At 36.3% G+C, this 19052-nt stretch overlaps 1 protein-coding gene across 1 annotated transcript in view; it reads right to left on the minus strand.

Annotated features, from left to right (window-relative positions):
- Nucleotides 1-19052, minus strand: part of PDE3A (phosphodiesterase 3A) — a 369019-nt gene that overhangs the window by 40913 nt on the left and 309054 nt on the right. Inside the window, exons 6-7 of the mRNA XM_023725502.1 lie at nucleotides 9340-9562; nucleotides 5689-5774 (exon numbers count right to left, since the gene is read on the minus strand). Of these exons, the coding sequence (XP_023581270.1) occupies nucleotides 5689-5774; nucleotides 9340-9562 (309 nt within the window). The remainder of the gene's footprint in view (nucleotides 1-5688; nucleotides 5775-9339; nucleotides 9563-19052) is intronic.

Consider the following 19052-nt stretch of genomic DNA (forward strand, 5'->3'; position numbering starts at 1 on the left):
AAAAATAGGAGCGAAAGTAAATAACCCAAATAAAAAATGAGATGGATGATATCACTACAAACCTAACTGAAATTAAAAGAATCATAACAGAATAGTATGAAAAATTGTACTCTAACAAATTTGAAAACCTAGAGGAAATAGACAAATTTCTAGAAACACACTACCTACCTAAACTAACACAAACAGAGGTAGAACAACCAAATAAACCTATAACAAAAGAAGAGATTGAAAAGATAATTTAAAAACTCCCAACAAAAAAAAGCCCTGGCCCTGACGGTTGCACTAGAGAATTCTACCAAGCTTTCAGAGAAGAGTTAACACCACTACTACTAAAGGTATTTCAGAGCATAGAAAAAGACGGAATACTCCCAAACTCATTCTATTAAGCCAGCATAACCCTGATACCAAAACCAGGTAAAGATACTACAAAAAAGGAAAATTACACACGAATATCCCTCATGAACATAGACACAAAAATCCTCAACAAAATTCTAGCTAATAGAATCCAACAACCTAACAAAAAAATAATTCACCATGACCAAGTGGGATTTATACCAGATATGCAGGGATGGCTCAACATTAGAAAAACAATCAACGTAATCCATCATATAAATAAAACAAAAGACAAGGTCCGCATGATCTTATCAATTGATGTAGAAAAGGCATTTGACAAAGTCCAACACACATTCATGATAAAAACTCTCAGCAAAATAGGAACAGAAGCGAAATTCCTCAACATAATTAGGGGCATTTATACAAAGCCAACAGCCAACATCATCCTAAATGGAGAGAGTCTGAAAGAATTCCTCTTGATAATGGGAACCAGACAAGGATGCCGTTTATCACCGCTCTTATTCAGCATTGTGCTGGAGGTCCTAGCCAGAGCAATTAGGCAAGAAAAAGAAATAAAGGCATCCAAATTGGTAAAGAAGAAATAAAAGTATCTCTATTTGTAGGTGATATGAGTTTATACAAAGAAAACCCCAAGGAATCCTCAAGAAAACTACTGGAACTAATAGAAGATTTCAGCAAAGTACCAGGGTACAAGATAAACATACAAAAATCAGTTGGATTCCTCTACACCAACAAAGAGAACTTCAAAGAGGAAATCATCAAATCAATACTGTTTACAATAGCCCCCAAGAAGATAAAATACTTAGGAATAAATTTAACCAGAGACATAAAAGACCCAAACAATGAAAACTGCAAGACACTAGTGGAAGAAACCAAAAGGGACCTACATAATTGGAAAAACATACCTTGCTCATGGATAGATAGACTCAACATTGTGAAATTGTCAATTCTACCCAATGCAACCTACAGATACAATGGAATCCCAATCCAAATTCCAATGGCATGTTTTCATGAGATGGAGAAACAAGTCACCAACTTCATATGGAAAGGGAAAAGGCCCCAGATAAGTAAAGCATTACTGAAGAAGAAGAACAAAGTGGGAGGCCTCACACTACCTGATTTTAGAACCTATTATACTGCCACGATAGTCAAAACAGCATGGTACTGGTACAACAACAGATACATAGACCAATGTAACAGAATTGAGAATCCGGACGTAAATTATCTACCTAAGAGGAGCTGATATTAGACAAAGGCCCAAAGTCCGTTAACTGGGGAAAAGACAGCCTCTTTAACAAATGGCACTGGCATAACTGGATATCCATCCGCAAAAAAATGAAACAAGAGCCATACCTCATACAAGCACAAAACTAACTCAAAATGGATCAAAGACCTAAATATAAAATTGAAACCGATAAATATAACAGAAGACAAAATACAGAAAAATACAGAAGACAATGCTAGGAGCCCTAATACTTGGCATAAAGAGAATATAAAACACAAGTAATAATGTACAAACACCGGAAGAAAAAGTAGATAACTGGGAGCTACTAAAAATCAAGCACTTATGCTCATCAAAAGACTTCACCAAAAGAATAAAAAGATAACCTACAGACTGGGAAAAAATTTTTGGCTATGACAAAATCCGATCAGTATCTAATCTCTAAAATCTACAAGATACTGCAAAACCTCAACAACAAAAAGACAAGTAACCCAATTAAAAAATGGGCAAAGGATATGAACAGGCACTTCACCAAAGAAAATATCAGGTGGCTAAAAGACACATGAGGAAATGCTCACAATCATTAGCCACTAGAGAAATGCAAGTCAAAACCACAATGAGATACCATCTCACCACAACAAGGCTAGCATGAATCCAAAAAACACAAAATAATAAATGTTGGGGAGGTTGTCGAGAGACTGGAACACTTATACACTGTTGGTGGGAAAGTAAAATGCTACAACTTTGGAAATCGATTTGGCACTTCCATAAAAAGCTAGAAATACAAGTACCATATGATCCAGCAATCCCACTCCTTGGAATATATCCTACAGAAATAAGAGCCATCACACAGATATATGCACACCCATGTTCATTGCAGCACTATTCATGACAGCAAAAAGATGCAAACAACCTAGGTGCCTATCAGGGGATGAATGGATAAACAAATTATGGTATATTCACACAATGGAATACTATGAAACGATAAAGAACAACGATGAAGCTATGAAACATCTTATAACATGGAGGAATCTGGAAGGCATTATGCTGAGTGAATTTAGTCAGTCGCAAAAGGACAAATACTGTATAAGACCACTATTATAAGAATTCAAAAAAAGGTTTAAACACAGAAGAAAACATTCTTTGATGGTTGCGAGGGTAGGGAAGGAGGGAGATGATATTCACTAACTTGATACTAGACAAGAATTATCATAGGTGAAGGGAAGGACAGCACACACTACAGGGCAGGTCAGCCCATCCAGACTAAAGCAAAGCTAAGAAGTTTGCTGAATACAACCAAACACTTCAAGGGACAGAGCAGCAGGGGCAGGGGTCTGGGACCATGGTTTCAGGGGACATCTAGGTTAATTGGCACAACAAAATTTTTTAAGAAAATGTTCTGCATCCCATTTTGGTGAGTGGCGTCTGGGTCTTAAAAGCTAGTGAGCAGCCATCTAAGATGCATCAATTGGTCCAACCCAGCTGGAGCAAGGGAGAATGATGAATACCAAAGACACAAGGAAAATATTAGTCCAAGAGACAGAAAGGGCCACATAAACCAGACTCCATCAGCCTGAGACCAGAAGAACTAAATGGTGCCCGGCTACCACCAATGATCACCCTGACAGGGAACACAACAGAGAGTCCCTGATGGAGCAGGAGAAAAGTGGGGTGCAGAACTCAAATTCTAGTGAAAAGACCAGACTTAATGGTTTGACTGAGACTGTAGATACCCTGGAAAAGATGCCCCTCGGACTCTCTCAGCCCAAAAGTAAAACCATTCCCGAGGCCAACTCTTCAAAGATTAGACTGGACTATGGGACATAAAATGATATTCATGAAGAGTGTGCTTCTTAGCTCAAGTAGATACATGAGACTAAATGGGCAGCTCCTGTCTAGAGGTGAGATAAGAAGGCAGAGAGCGTCAGGAGCTGGTTGAATGGACATGGAAAATCCGGGGTGGAAAGGAGGAATGTGCTGTCACAGTATAAGGAGAGCAACTAGGGTCACATAACAATGTACGTATAAATTTTTGAATGAGAGACTAACGTGAATTGTAAACTTCACTCAAAGCACAGTGAAAAAAAGAGAAAATTATTTAAAAAAACACACCCACACCCACACAATGAGATACCTTCTCTCCCTGGCATTACTGGTACGAATAAAAAAAACAGATAATAACGAATGTTGGAGAGGCTGTGGGGAGATTGGAACCCTTATGCACTGCTGGTGGAAATGTAAAATGGTACAATCATTTTGGAAAACAATATGGCTCTTCCTTAGAAAGCTAGAAATAGAAACACCGTAAGATTCAGCAACCCCACTCCTAGGAATATATCCCAGGGAAATAAGAGCCATCACATGAATAGACATACGCACACCAATGTTTATTGCAGTATTGTTCATAATGGCAAAAAGATGGATACAACCTAGATGCCCATCAGCAGATGAATGGATAAAAAAACTATGGTGCATACACACAGTGGAGTACTATGCAACGATACAGAACAATGATGAATCTGTGAAGCATCTCATAACATGGATGAATCTGGCGGGCATTATGCTGAGTGAAATAAGTCAATCACAAAAGGACAAATATTGTATGAGATCACTGCTATAAAAACTCATGAAAGGGTTTACACACAAAAGAAACAATCTTTGATGGTTATGAGGGAGGGGAGGGGCGGGGATTAAAAAAAAGACATATCCTGTAGTACCTTTCCAAAAACCCTTCTTTTTCATGGAACTGCTTCTATATTAGAATTATATCAGTATGAAAATGTAATTGACAAGTTTCAATCCCAGAATCTGTGGAAAAATATCAAATCCAGGCCTGAAAAAGACATACTCAAAGGTCACAGCTCTACATGAGACACAAAGGTTATAAAGAAATGCTCTCCTTATTCTCTCATCTCCAATAGAGTTAGAGAATATTAGGGACAGCGACAAGGAAATACTCTGAGTCTTCAGAAATGTTATATCATCAGATGACAGCCACACAGAGAATCATCCTTGCCTATGTCATCTGCGCTTTGTACATTTCCATAGCACACCATTCTTACAGGCAAATAATCAATCAACAATCAATATTTATTGAATATCTAGCAAGAAATGCCAAAGGAGAATGTCAAGAATAATCCTTTGGTAGCTCTATCACTCTAACGTCAGTAGAGGATGGACACTTTTTTTCTTCCTATCCCTTGTGCACTTGTAACACTAGCAAAAGCAAGTGTTCTTAGGGTTCTACCAATAAAAAATAAAGTAGTAATTGTTACAGTAACAGCAAGACATATTTACTACTTACAGTGACCCATGTACTATAAACAAGTACTTTTAGGGCTTAAGTAATTTAATTTTCATAACAATCTTGTGTGGTAGGTACCATTATTTTTACCATCCTAGGGACGAAGGGATTTAGGCACAGAGATTAAGATTACAAGTCTAGTAAGCAGCAAAGTCATGATGTCTGGCTCCAATGCCTGTGCCCTTAACCACTCCCAGTACTGCTCTAGGAAAACTATGTAAGTTCACAGTAATAGAAGCAGAATCCTTTCTGAGGATCTATTACAGAGATCTCCAGAGAGTATGCTAAAATGGCCCTGCAAAGTCTGCGTAGCAAAATCAAATTATACTTCCATATTGTTCTTTACCAGTAAACCAGTTGCGATTGAGTCAATCTGTCTTATGGCAATCCATGTGTGTCAGAGTAGAACTGTGCTTCATAGTTTTTAATGGCTGATTTTTCTGAGGTAGATCGCTAGGCCTTTCTTCCGAGGTACCTCTGGGTGGACTCAAACCTCCAATCTTTCAGTTAGCAACCAAGCACATTAACTGTTTATACCACCCACAGACTCCTATTTATTGTTCTTTACATTATGCAAAATGGCCCTTCATTTTTGTAAAAAAATATACATTTGTGTATAGCTTTGCACCAAAATTTTATCCATGATTAATGTTAGGTTGTAGATTATGGATGGTTTTGTTTTCTTCCTCATCTCTTTTAATTGGTAAATTTTAAAATCAGGAACATATGTTACTTTTTTGATCAGAAAAAAAAAAAACAGTAAAGCAATTTTCATTTTGAGAAACAGAATCTGAAACAAATGAATTACCCGTTCTGCTTGGTGTCCGAAAGGTTGCACTGCTTCTCTCCAGCGGCCCATCAGCAGGCTTCCCGTGGGAATATGGTCTGCCACAGCTGAGAAATATTGGAGCATATTCAAAGAAGAAAATATTCTCTTTTCAAAAAAAAATCATAGGCACACACGATGTATGTGTACATTAAGATAGATAATAATAATCAAATATTTCTACCTTCTATGATTTGTTACATGGAAAAACTTCATTTGTTTTATACATAGATTCTGATATGCAGTATTCTTTTTTTTTTTCTTTTTGGTGAGAGAATGATCAATGCTAAGGTCAGAAACTTCTTTTTACTCTTATCCTTCCCCTTCTACGGTCTAGGGCATATCTGAGGTGAAACGACTAGCAGAATTTTGTTACATTATTTAGAAAATATGGGATAGGCCACTACCTACTTAAAATAGTGATTTTGGAGGAGTCAGCATGTATTTGGCCAAAAATATCTTTCCCAATTGAATACCCTAAAAAACCAAAATCCAAACTCACTGCTGTCAAGTTGATTCCAACTCATCGTGACTCCATAGGACAGAGAAGAATTGCCCCATTGGGTTTCCAAGGAGCAGCTGGTGGATTAGAACTGCCGACCTTTTGGTTAGCAGCCGAGCTCTTAACTACCGTGTCTCCAGGGCCCTACTTGAATATCCTAGTGCCTGATTAAAAGCCTCATTACTAGATTTATTTATTTGGGTTAAGACATTTTCTGTCCAAAGAGCCTCTAAAAAAAGTGAATAGATTAAAAGGGGAATAATAACACATTAATTTTATTTTTCACCATAAAATGAAAATGAATTTATTTTTCAGAATGGTCAATCACCTGTTAAGACCCCAAGGGAATGATTAAAGGAGAGGTATATTTCGAGATTGCTTTGGATATTCTAGGTTGGTTGCATGTACTTATACATTGACGAACTGATTTTTCTTAAGGTGCTAATGAATAAGTACTTTGTTAAGTAGTCTGTTCCAATCAGAAGTCTCTTGTAGGACTTGGAGAATGAGTAAGATTGATAGCATAAGGTGCTGGGTGAAAACAAAACAAACCAAAGAGGCCAAGGAGGCATACAGCGGGCAGACAAGAAAAATGAAGGTACTTGAGAGGGGCAGAATGTTCCTTAACTGAGAAGGTTGGAGGATGTAGGACACTTTTGCTTTCTCAATAGTTTTGATTATTTTCTAAATCAAAAAGTAATCCCACAAGAGGCCAGGCAAGGTCCTAAACTTCCTTCTTTCTTATTTATCTTGTGTAGAGACCTCATAGTTAGATTTTAATTCTGCATTTTGCTGCTGGGTTCTTTCCTTCTGTCTAATATCACAAAGGATCTCAGAGGGTTTTTGTTTGTTATTTAACGACCGTGTACTCATTCTAAAATGATAAAAGATGAGTTAGAGTTTACTGTTTAGTATCTTAAGTGTCTCATCATATTTTTCCCCCTGAATGGTGCTTGTATGTACAGTGGAGAGTAGATAGAGATAAGCAGTTTTACAGCAAGAGAGTAAGTAAATTCAATTTTAAAGACTTCCAAGTAAGTGGAAAAGTATTACACACAAAATATTTCTAATTATGCAATCTCATCAGTTTGACTGAGGGTAAAAAAAAAAAAAAGATAAAATGACAGGACCAAAGTTGGGAAAAAAGTACGTGCAATTGATGGGCTTACATTCTCAGATTAAACTTGGTAGTCTCTAATAAGTAGAGTTTATTGGTTTTAAGATTTTCATTGCAAGATAATATTTAAAAGGAACATTTAAATTAGTAGTTCAAATACACTAGCTCCTATGCCAAGAAAATAACTTGTTGCATAGACATTACAGCAGCCAAGAGACTAGGATTCAACGCCAAACCCATTGAGTTCAGCAGGGGAAACCACAATAATTAGTCGTGCGTTTCTGGAGCTCTCTGTGCCTACATGGGTGGCTGTCCTGAAGGCAATAATAAAACCTGGTTTGAATTATAGATTTATACAGCCCAAACAAATAAAACACACACTACTGGATTTATAAACATAACTGAACAAGTAGGCAGTGAAATGTCCTTGTTTTTCACTGAATATTCTTTTATAAAAATCCATTACATTTTGTTCTGCTAAGAAGAAAAAAAATAGTCTATATTGAGAAAAGCTATGTGAGTGTAAATATTTTCTAAACATCTTTCTCCTTTCTTTAGGCTACTTATTTCCCACAAGTCTGGAGGCCTCAGTGGGAATCTTCCTAGAAAAGCTAGAAGCAGATGTCCTTGATGCAGGTTCTTCTACTGGGTTTCATTTTGGCTCAGGATGTATACCACAAAACAATATTTTTAAGTGTGTTGCACCAAACACTAGATTCATGGGCAATTATTGGGTGTTAGCCTAAAGAAATTGGTTCTGTGATCAAATAAATTCACAAAATGCACAGATGTCTTTTTAGTAGAACTTCTCAGAGCTTTTAATAAAGGGACGTGTGTTGTGAATCTCTAACAGGGGAATATGATATGTCTCCCATATATTTTACTACACAATACATATTTTGTGGGGGGAAAAGACAGGATTAACATATTCCACAGAATTATTTTTCAAAATAGCGTCACAGAAAGGGCAGTAGAATAACTTTTGGATGGTGCAATAACTTTTTGTTCTGGCCCTCACCAAACAAACAAACAAAAATGATTTTCCTTTTTAAAATATTTGGAAAGAGAAAGAAAGCAAAAATAAAGATTATAAAATAAATAATATTCATTTAGCTTATAGAGTTCATAAACAACATGTCTGAAAACGAAACTTGTGAGGCTTAATCTCAGTTGCTAATTCTTAAAACTGAAGACATTGACAAAATTTGAGTCTGTGAACTAATATATGATGCCAGAAGACCAACTTGTCACTAATTTAATCAAATATTTGCCCTCATTAACCTTAGAAAAGAAATATCATTTTATTCAAGGCACTTTCATGATGAAACTTAGTTTAAAAACACTCAATCCTTTCCTACTTTAAAACTATTATTAATGCTCTAAGATCAATTATTCAAGATGAAGTTGTTCGTGAAGAATAACCAAAATATATTAATTATTAAGAGGAGATATTTCTTTCTTAGTGACAATGTTGGCAGGAGAAATACTCCTGTCATTCTAGGACACTTTGCAATTCTGTTTCAACATGATAGAGCAACCCGAGCAATTGCCTAATGCATTGAGAGGATGATTGGAGTCCGCCATAAGGAGTCACGTATTATTTGTACATTTTTTAAGTGTTTACATGTGAAATGCAAACAGATAAAACATGTTTACGATCAATATAAAATACTCCCTGGAGGGCAAATGAAAACCATTCCATCAAAATATCAAATTATACAAAATTGGTATAATTTTAAAATTATAGATTTTATGCATTCTCCATCAGAAAGTAGACCAAATATACCACTAATTATTTTGTATCAACTCCACAGTTTGAGTTATGGACTCCACACTTTCTATTAATACCAAAAAACAATTAAGTCTCTATTAAAGCCTATTCAACAGAAGACACGGTATCCTATACTTTCTTGTCATCTTCTCTGCAAACTTACACAGAGCTGTGTGGACTGGTGGTGAGTTTTCCTCTGCAGAAAACTACTGTAAACCCCAGTTAACAATATAAAACCCTTACCTGCTACATATAACAGGTGTAGTCAGGATCTGAGGGGATAGGTCAGGGGCACTCTGAGTGTAACATGTTAAGGCCCTGTGAGAACTTAGGCCTGGTTTGCCAGTTGTTTCTGCAGATTCTGGAAACTGCACCGTAGAAATTTTACTGATGGGGCTGCTGGCAGGAGTCCCTTGGATAGGTGAAGAACAGGGCGATGAGAGAGGTGAAATCTTAGCTAGGGCATCTGAGAAAAAAAAGAGAGAGATTAAATCACTAAATAAAGTCTTTTGAAATGCAAAACTGTAACTCTTACACCTCACCTCAGACTCCAGTTGACTCAATAACAACCATGTGCTCAGGGCACTTAGGCTGGTCTCCATGTGCCACCAGCTGGACACAGAGTGTGTGGCTGGGGTGTCTTCACAGCATGAAATAGGAGTGATGAATCATCGTGAAAAAATTGGTGGCAATGTTGGCAAGTCCAATTAAAGCCCTGGTGTCCTGGAGTAACTTCAGGACAGACGAATATTATTTTCTTTTCCCATTTGCGTTTGCTCTTGCCATTTTGACATGGTGATAATAGTTAACATTTTCTCATGTGTTTGCCTTCTCTTCGGTTATGAAGTCTTTTGGGCAGGAACAAGATCTGCTACGGTTTTAAGCACTAACCAGTATCTGGAGCAGAGGTGTGAAGGCATCAGACATGTAACAATATGTAAATAAGAAAATAAATTTTTGTGAGGTAATTAGCCATTCACATTTTCAGTGAAACAATACTTTGATCAAAATAGTTTCTGAAGAAAACATGAAAAAATGTATTGTAATCCATTTCAGATCAAAACAACACTCTTAAAACTACAATTTAAGACATTTAAAATTGTAAATGTGGATATTTGTGTCAAACTGGCAGTTTTTACTCTAAGCTGTGAGAATTTTACAGGACACTGGCTTAGATTTCAAAACACTGATGTCTTTTGAAGTTGCTCTCTCCCAAATATAGAGAAGGCAGCATATTCTTCAAATTCAAAAAAAGAGAGAAATAACTTCTGAACAACTAACTGATTACTGTTTTTCATGATTTTATGGCTGAGTAACCAACTTTAGGGCAAATGAAATGAAATCATTAAAAGTCATTCTCTGTTTCTCACTGCTCAGGGGAAATTTACAGCCAGAGACTTTTACATCATCCAATAATGCATGTGGCTAAGTGGCAGCTGGCTTAGAGCAGAGTTTGCTTCAAATGTCCACTCCCTTAAAAGTTTTATTTGTCACACCCAAAAGTTTTCTGGTCCACTGGAAGGAATATTAAGGTTGGTGAAGGGTTTTTGTAATTTTCTTTTTAAATTTCTTGTTGGCACTGTTATTTGTTTTATTTTGATTAAGTGGGGATAGTAGCAATCCCTTCCTAGACATTCTCTTATTTCTATTGTTGATTCCTGATCAACAAATCAACTCCCCTACCTTTTATACAACAAATGAAGCCACTTTAGACTCAGAGAGGTTAAATAATCTTCCCAGATGAACAATATTAGTAAGTGGAAGAATATGGAATAAGCCCAAATATTCTTAGTAAAATGTGGTTTATTACTTTTACTTTATTCAGTGACTACCCAAAGGGGAATAAAAATCTATTACTTATTAGAAATCATTAGTGTTGCTTTTTATAATGACAATTATGGTATTTATGTGATTTCCATAGTTATTGTAAAGATTTAGTTATTTCACCAAAAATACTGAAAAACTTTCACATTACATAGTTTCAATCAGCTGTCTTCCAGACCAAAAGAAAAATAAGTTTACTAATTTATAGCTTTTCAGAATTTTTCTTAATTTTGCAAAATTAGAACAAGTCCACAAAAACCAATATATGACCTTGAGTATATCCCACCTGAATTCAGAGACCATCTCAAGAATAGATCTGATGCGTTGAACACTAATGACTGAAGACCAGATGAAATGTGGAATGACATCAAGCACATCATACATGATGAAAGCTAAAGGTCATTAAAAAGATAGGAAAGAAAGAAAAGACCTAAATGGATGTCAGAAGAGAGTCTGAAACTTGCTCTTGAATGTCGAGTAGCTAAAGCAAAAGGAAGAAATGATGAGGTAAAAGAGCTGAACAGAAGATTTCAAAGGGCAGCTCGAGAAGACAAAATAAAGTATTACAATGACATGTGCAAAGACCTGGAGTTAGAAAACCAAAAGGGAAGAACACGCTTGGCATTTCTCAAGCTAAAAGAACTGAAGAAAAAAAATTCAAGCCTCGAGTTGCAATAGTGATGGTTCTATGGGCAAAATACTGAATGACACAGGAAGCAATGAAAGAAGATGGAAGGAATACACAGAGTCACTGTAGCAAGAAGAACTGGTCAATAGTCAACCATTTCAGGAAGTAGCGTATGATCAGGAACCAATGGTACTGAAGGAAGAAGTCCAAGCTGCACGGAAGGCACTGGCGAAAAACAAGGCTCCAGGAATTGACAGAATACCATTGAGATGTTTCAACAAATGGACGCATTGTTGGAAGTGCTCACTCATGTATGCCAAGAAATTTAGAAGACAGCTACCTGGTCTACCAGCTGGAAGAGATTTCATATTTATGCCTATTCCAAAGAAAGGTGATTCAACCAAATGTGGAAATTATTAAACAACATCATTAATATCACATGCAAGTAAAATTTTGCTAAAGATCATTCAAAAGTGGTTGCAGCAGTACAGTGACAAGGAACTGCCAGAAATTCAAGCCAGATTCAGAAGAGGACGTGGAATGAAGCATATCATTGTTGATGTCAGATGGCTCCTGGCTGAAAGGAGAGAATACCAGAAGGATGTTTACCTGTGTTTTACTGACTGTGCAAAGGCATTCATCTGTGTGGATCATAACAAACTATGGATAATGTTGTGAAGAATGGGAATTCCAGAACACTTACTTGTGCTCATGAGGAGCCTGTACATAGATCAAGAAGCTGTCATTTGAATAGAAGAAAGGGATACTGCATGGTTTAAAGTCAGGAAAGGTGTGCAAAATGGTTGTATCCTTTCACCATACTTATTCAATCTGTATGCTGACCAAATAATCCGAGAAACTGGACTATATGAAGAAAAACGGGGCATCAGGATCGGAAGAAGACTCATTGACAATCTGTGATATGTAGATGACACAACCTTCCTTGCTGAAAGTGAAGAGGACTTGAAACACTTACTGATGAAGATCAAAGACTACAGCCTTCAGTATGGATTACACCTCAACATAAAGAAAACAAAAATCCTCACAACTGGACCAATAAGCAACATTAAAACAAATGGAAAAGAAAATTGAAGTTGTCAAGGATTTCATTTTACTTGGATTCACAATCAGTGTCAATGGAAGCAGCACTCAGGAAATCAAATAACATATTGCATTGGGCAAATCTGCTGCAAAAGTTCTCTTTAAAGTGTTACAAAGCAAAGGTGTCCCTTTAAGAACTAAGGTGCAAGCTACGGTGTTTTCAATATCCTCAAATGCACGAGAAAGCTGGACAATGAATAATGAAGCTCGAAGAATTGACACTTTTGAAATTATGGTGATGGAGAAGAATATCGAATATACCATGGACAGCCAAAAGAAGGAACAAGTCTGTCTTGGAAGAAGTACAGCCAGAATGCTCCTTAGAAACGAGGATGGCGAGACTTCGTCTCACATATTTTGGACATGTCATCAGGAGGAACCAGTCCCTAGAGAAGGCCATCATGCTTAGTAAAGTAGAGGGTCAGTGAAAAAGAGGGAGGCCCTCAATGAGACTGATTGACACAGTGGCTCCAACAATGGGCTTAAGCATAACAATGATCATGAGGATGGCGCAGGACCCGGCCATGTTTCATTCTGTCCTACGTGGGATCCCTGTGAGTCGGAACTGACTGCAGACACCCAACAACAACAACAAATTTTAGCTCAGAGTTTCCCAACAATGCGTCACTGCGTGCAGTGAGTTTCAAGCGTGTTATGAAGTACTAATGGTTGTAAATTTAAAAAAGAAGAGGGAGAAGGAGAATGTGAGGGAGCAGAAGAAGAAAACAAGGAGAAGGAGGAGGGGCAGGTAGGCCATGGCAACGTCTTAATCTTTGTGTCAAAAAAACAGAGAGACTTTGGGTGTGCATTGCTATAGACCATTCCTTCATCTTTTCTTATAGCAAATTGCAAATTTTTAGACAGTTTTCCGCTGCCTTTTTTTTTTTAAACAGAACTGTAGTTCAAAGCCTGTGGCAACACTCTCCATTTCTGTCTTGACACAATGTATTTTTTTGAAAGCAATTTATAGGAACAGTGTTTTTTTTTGTTTTTTTGTTTTGTTTTGTTTTGTTTTGTTTTTCATTGCTAATTTTCAGCAGCTGCCAGCTGGTATCTTCAGAAAAATGCAATTTACCTTAAACACAAATTTAAAAATCCACTCAACCATTAGAGTTCTTGGAACTAACGGATTAACTAAACTTAAACAAATAAGTAGAATTTAAGACTCCAAACTTACTGCCTAGAACAAACTTTAAAATAAACCTTGCAACACAGGATAAGCTCTAGGCCTCTGTAGTACTGTTAGTTTACATATTTTGATAACTTTTAACAAGTGTGAATCTTGGCCACAACCCTGAGAAGCAAGGGTATTTTTTACTCCGTAGGTGAGAAAATAAAAGTATAAACATAAATTCATTTCTTCTAAAGCCAAACCACTATTTCTAAGTATGTACGTTATCATAGTTTACCTAAAGTTTAAAAAAAGAATTAGGAATGCCAGAGGTAAAGATATACTTTGTATGGATACACATTTATATATATATATTAGTTTTCAAATAAATAGAGAGATATAAATGCAGATAGTAAACAAACACTCTTTCTGGAAAGGTCTGACTACCAATAAATGATTTCAGACACAGAGGAAGGATACTCCAAGGAAATGGGAGGAACGGTCTCTTTGCAAGTCTTTCAAAAGGGGTTATTTTCTAAGATGTTTTAAGTGTAATCATGTCTAAATTTAGAGAGATGAACTGTATGACCTTCTAAAGTCTCTTCCAACTTCATATTGAACACTTACATTTACACACATGCACACATGAGTGAAGAGATTCAGATAAACACGCAATCTCTCGAGTTTATTTATCTTCATTTATATTTGAGTAATTTTAAGAGATGCCAGGAAAAAGACATAGCTCATGAAATATAAACCTTTGCATGATTCAAACTGCCCTAATGTGAAGTATTTAAAAATAGAAAAATGTAAAATGTAACTGCAAAAAAGTCTAAAATATCAACTCCTTTGAGGAACTCAGTCTTTAACTCCTTGTTCTTGGGAGCATGAGAAAATGTGTGTCAAGACACGAGGAATTTTGGGCAATCAAAGGGAGAAGATAAACAATACTGGAGGGAAATTATTTAAGTGAATCCATCTGTTTTAAGCTGTAATACTCTCTCAGTTGAATTTTCATTGAACAAGAAAGGAACCAGCATGTCTGATAAATAAATGCCTCTTTTCCATGCCCACAGGAAAATGATCAGCATTAATATTTTCCCAAAACACAAAATGTATCTCAAGATACATTTAAAAAGACGATGTACATTTAAAGAGAATGACCAAAAAAAAAAAAAAAAAAATCACAATATTGTAATTAAAGTTCTCTCTCAGTTCAGATTTTCTATGGAAAAAACTCAATCTGTTAGAAGTAGACATCTGTAATCATTGTAATAGCTGACTCAAACTTGTAAGAATCCAGGAAGGGACTACTGCTAATGCGGTAACTATGAATTAGAGGATTTTTAAAAGCAGAATAACATAATGGTAGCTTCATATTATTAATAAGTCAAATATTAGAAAAGCAAGATTGAAAATGCATATTATATTTAAATTGCCTGTTTTTATGCTTCAGTCAAAGGACTTTTATGTGAGTTCATCTATTTATTTTATATTAGTAGCTTCATAGTAAAGGTAGCCCCCGACTTGGACGTATTCGAGTTACAATTAACCGTATTTACGCCATCCACTTCTTTTTGTATGTCTTATCGTTAGTAATACGTACTATATACAGTGTTGCAGTGTGTAATTTGCTGATGTTATCCTTCTCAGATGTTCACTCTCACATGTTTAATTTTACAATTTACTGTTCAAAACACTGCCACATAGATTTAGTTTTCTAAACTTAATCAGCAGCTTCAGTTGCTTGAAAACATGGACCCAACGCTGATTGCTTTGCTAAAGTCGATAGGCAGATTCGGGAAGCAGTGAGATGTTATTGTGAAATAAATGAAGAAAAAAGAAAATGACCATACAGACAACTCTCACTCATTTTCTGACTAGAAACGCCATCCCCATTCCCAGGGATAATCCAGATGATCCAGAACCTTCCACAAGTGGACTTATTACTGCAATGGACAAAATGCCAACATCATCCAATTCTTCTTCATCATAAGAGTAAATTTTTATAATTTGTGCATCTTTGTATGTATGTTGTGTGTATTAAAATAGACCTGTAAGTTTATATGTAATGTTTCCAACACCCAAAGACAAATAAGGATCAAATTTTAAAGATACTGATAATAAACAGCAATAATAGTAAAAACTAAAAAAAAAAAATGAGGTATTTGACTTACATCAGAACCGACTTATGTTAGAACTGACTTAATGATGGAGTCATTGGAACAGAACCCCATCGTAAATTGGGGAATTGACTGTGTTTCAGTTACTTAAAATTAATGCTGATTAAAGCTAGAGGACACACTATTTACTTGATCTGTGCAAAGAACAGATTAATTCATTAGTTTCCTCTGAAAACAGGTCAATTACCTTCTGGTTTTTCTATTGTTTACTTTCTGCTTGCTTCCTCCCACCTCTTTTGCCTATTGATTCTTACATTCCTTGTCAGATTCTTTTCACACTTTATTTGATTCCATTTGCTTATACTTATAGCCTTATAAAGGGGCTTTTCCCAGCCCCTTTCTACATAGTTTATTGAAAACTAGGGGGCATCATAGTCAATCACATCAAATACAGCACCCCTACTTAGCTAAATTAACCCAAACATGCCATCAATCCAGAGAAACAAGGTTTCAGACTATGAGTACGCATCTGACCAGGGGGAACTGTAATCTAATTTCAGTTCTCTGATTCTTGTTGGGTGTTTTTACCCCATTGACATTGTTTAGTTGAATTCAGCATGCGTAAGGATAGAGTCATTTTATAAACATCCAGCTCTGCTATGACAGCAGTCTGAAGATGCCACCCTGCAAAATCCCCTCCAGAGTATCATGATGGAGATAACTTAATATACTTACAGCAAGAATGGAGGGAGACTTTTGCAATGCCTGTGCTTCTAATTTCTACCCTCTGCCTTTGTTGTAAGGAGCCCGGGTGGTGTAGTGGCTAAGCGCGCAGCTGCTGTCTGAAAGGTCAGTCATTTGAACCCACCAGCCACTCTGTGGGAGAAAGATGTGGCAGTCTGCTTCTGTAACGCTTTACATCCTTGGAAAGCCTATGGGGCCATTCTACTCTGTCCTATAGGGTCACTATGAGTCGTAATCGTTTCAACGGCCATGGGTTTTGGTTTTTTAGCCCTTGTTGTATCTTCTGTGGATATCCCTTTCCTTTTTTATCCTTAGCCCTTTCTTCTTGGATGCAGTCATATGAATTAGGAAGTAGGGTACAAGGAACATGAGGCTGTGCCATCATTTGCTCTGTTATTTCCAGCGTCTGCCCTAAATGTAAGGAGCCCTGGTAGTGCAGTGGTTAAATGCTTGGCTGCTATTTGAAAGGTTCATAGTTTGAATCCACCAGCCCTTCCATGGGAGAAAGATGTGGCAGTCTGCTTCTGTAAAGATTTACAGCCTTGCAAACCCTATGGGGCAGGTCTACTCTGTCCCGTAGGGTCGCTATGAGTCAGAATCAACTCAACGACAATGGGGTTGGTCCTAAACAAAATTTTTAGATTCTTTATTTTTTATTTAAAAATCTTTAAAGGGATGTCATCAACATATATAACTCTATCATGTTGATAATTCAATAGTTTTTATTATCTAGGTAAGAAATGGAAAGAAAGAAAACCAAATCCTTCCATTATCTTGTACTCAGTCAAGGACATAACCAAAATATCCTAATTTTAAAGTATCTTAATCTTTCCTGCTCAATTGTTTTCTAGTTTGAAGTCATTATTATGAAAGAAAGAATTCAGTATTGTGTGACCTTCAGTAAGTTACTTAACCTTTCTTCATCTCAGATTCCTCATCTGAATCTTCTTTATGAGCTAGACAAAAACTTAAAATACCTAAATTTTTATTGTATCCCTTGAGTTACATATTAACTTTAGACTTTAATTGTCCTTAAGAAAAAATCTTCTTAAAAATACCCACAAATCTGAAAATATTATTACTTATGCATAAATGCTTATTTGGATTGACCCCTGGTTTTCAAATTTATTTGTTCACCATTTTTATTAGAACTCTGACTTTTTCTTCAATAACATTTTTATTCTTTCTAGAATACAACCATCATAAATTCCTTTAGTGAAGATTTAGTAGGTAGTAAAGTTCTGACTTATCTGAAAATGTCTTTAGTTTACTCCTATTCTTATGAGATAGATATGCCAGATAAACAATTTCGTGTTGACTATTATACTTGTAACACCCTCAGAACTTTAAAGAAAACATTTTACTGTATTCTGGCTTCCTTTATTTCTGAGAATTCTGTTCTCAGACTGACTATCTTTTCTAAAAAGGTCATTTATCTTTTCTCTGGCTGACATTAAGAATTTCTTTGTCTTTGGTGTTGTGCAGCTTCACTATTTGGTGTCTAGGTATGGATTTCTTAGCATTTACCCTGCTTCTCCTCAAAGATTTTATGTCCTCCAGTCTCTACTAATACTCTGATTATGTACATTAGACTTTCTAATTCCTTCTTCCATACCTTTTAAAATAGCTTTTATTTTCCAATTTCCTATCTATGTTGCATTCTTGGTAATTTCTTTACATTCTCCTCCTCCCAGTTTACTAATCCTCCCTTCAGTTGTATATTATGCCATTTAGCCTATTACAGTTCCTTGATTACATTTCCAAAAGTTATATTTAGCTGTTCTGCAATTATGCCTTCTCTCATTGCTGTTAATTTTTGTGATCTCATATTTTTCTTTAAATATTTAATAATGAAATCATAATTTAAATAGTTTAGAGTTTAAATACCTCAATCATTTTAGAGATCTGAAAGGACTTTTTTGTTTGTTGACTCTAACTCATACTTCCTTGTGTGTTTACTGGTCTTGGTTGTAAGCTCCAATTTGTTTATCTTGATCTATGGAAATCTTGTGGCTCCTAACAGGTGATGCACTTCACACTTTCCACCTGCACGTTTTTCTGCAGGGAGTCAACGGGTCCTATTGATCTGGGACAACTTTAGTGCCCTTCAAGAGTCATAGGTTTAACATGGAATGCTTAAGTTCAGTTCCTCCACCTTGCTGGAGTCACAGATTAGTCTACTTACACGAATAGTGTCACTCGGGTTGGTGTCACCCAGTGTGGTAACTCATGATGTCACTTCCCCCATGGAACGCCTCCCGTACCAGACCATACAGAACCCTTAATAATGATTTTTCTACTAACATCACTCGTAAATCGTAATTCCCGTCTCTCCTTCTTTTCCTTTAATCCAATTCATTCTCAAAAAACTTATTGATACAGGTTCACAAATACTAACTACCACAATATTGTATCTAAAACACCT

The sequence above is a fragment of the Trichechus manatus genome, unplaced genomic scaffold (assembly GCF_000243295.1).
Source record: "Trichechus manatus latirostris isolate Lorelei unplaced genomic scaffold, TriManLat1.0 scaffold00320, whole genome shotgun sequence".
Taxonomy (NCBI): domain Eukaryota; kingdom Metazoa; phylum Chordata; class Mammalia; order Sirenia; family Trichechidae; genus Trichechus; species Trichechus manatus.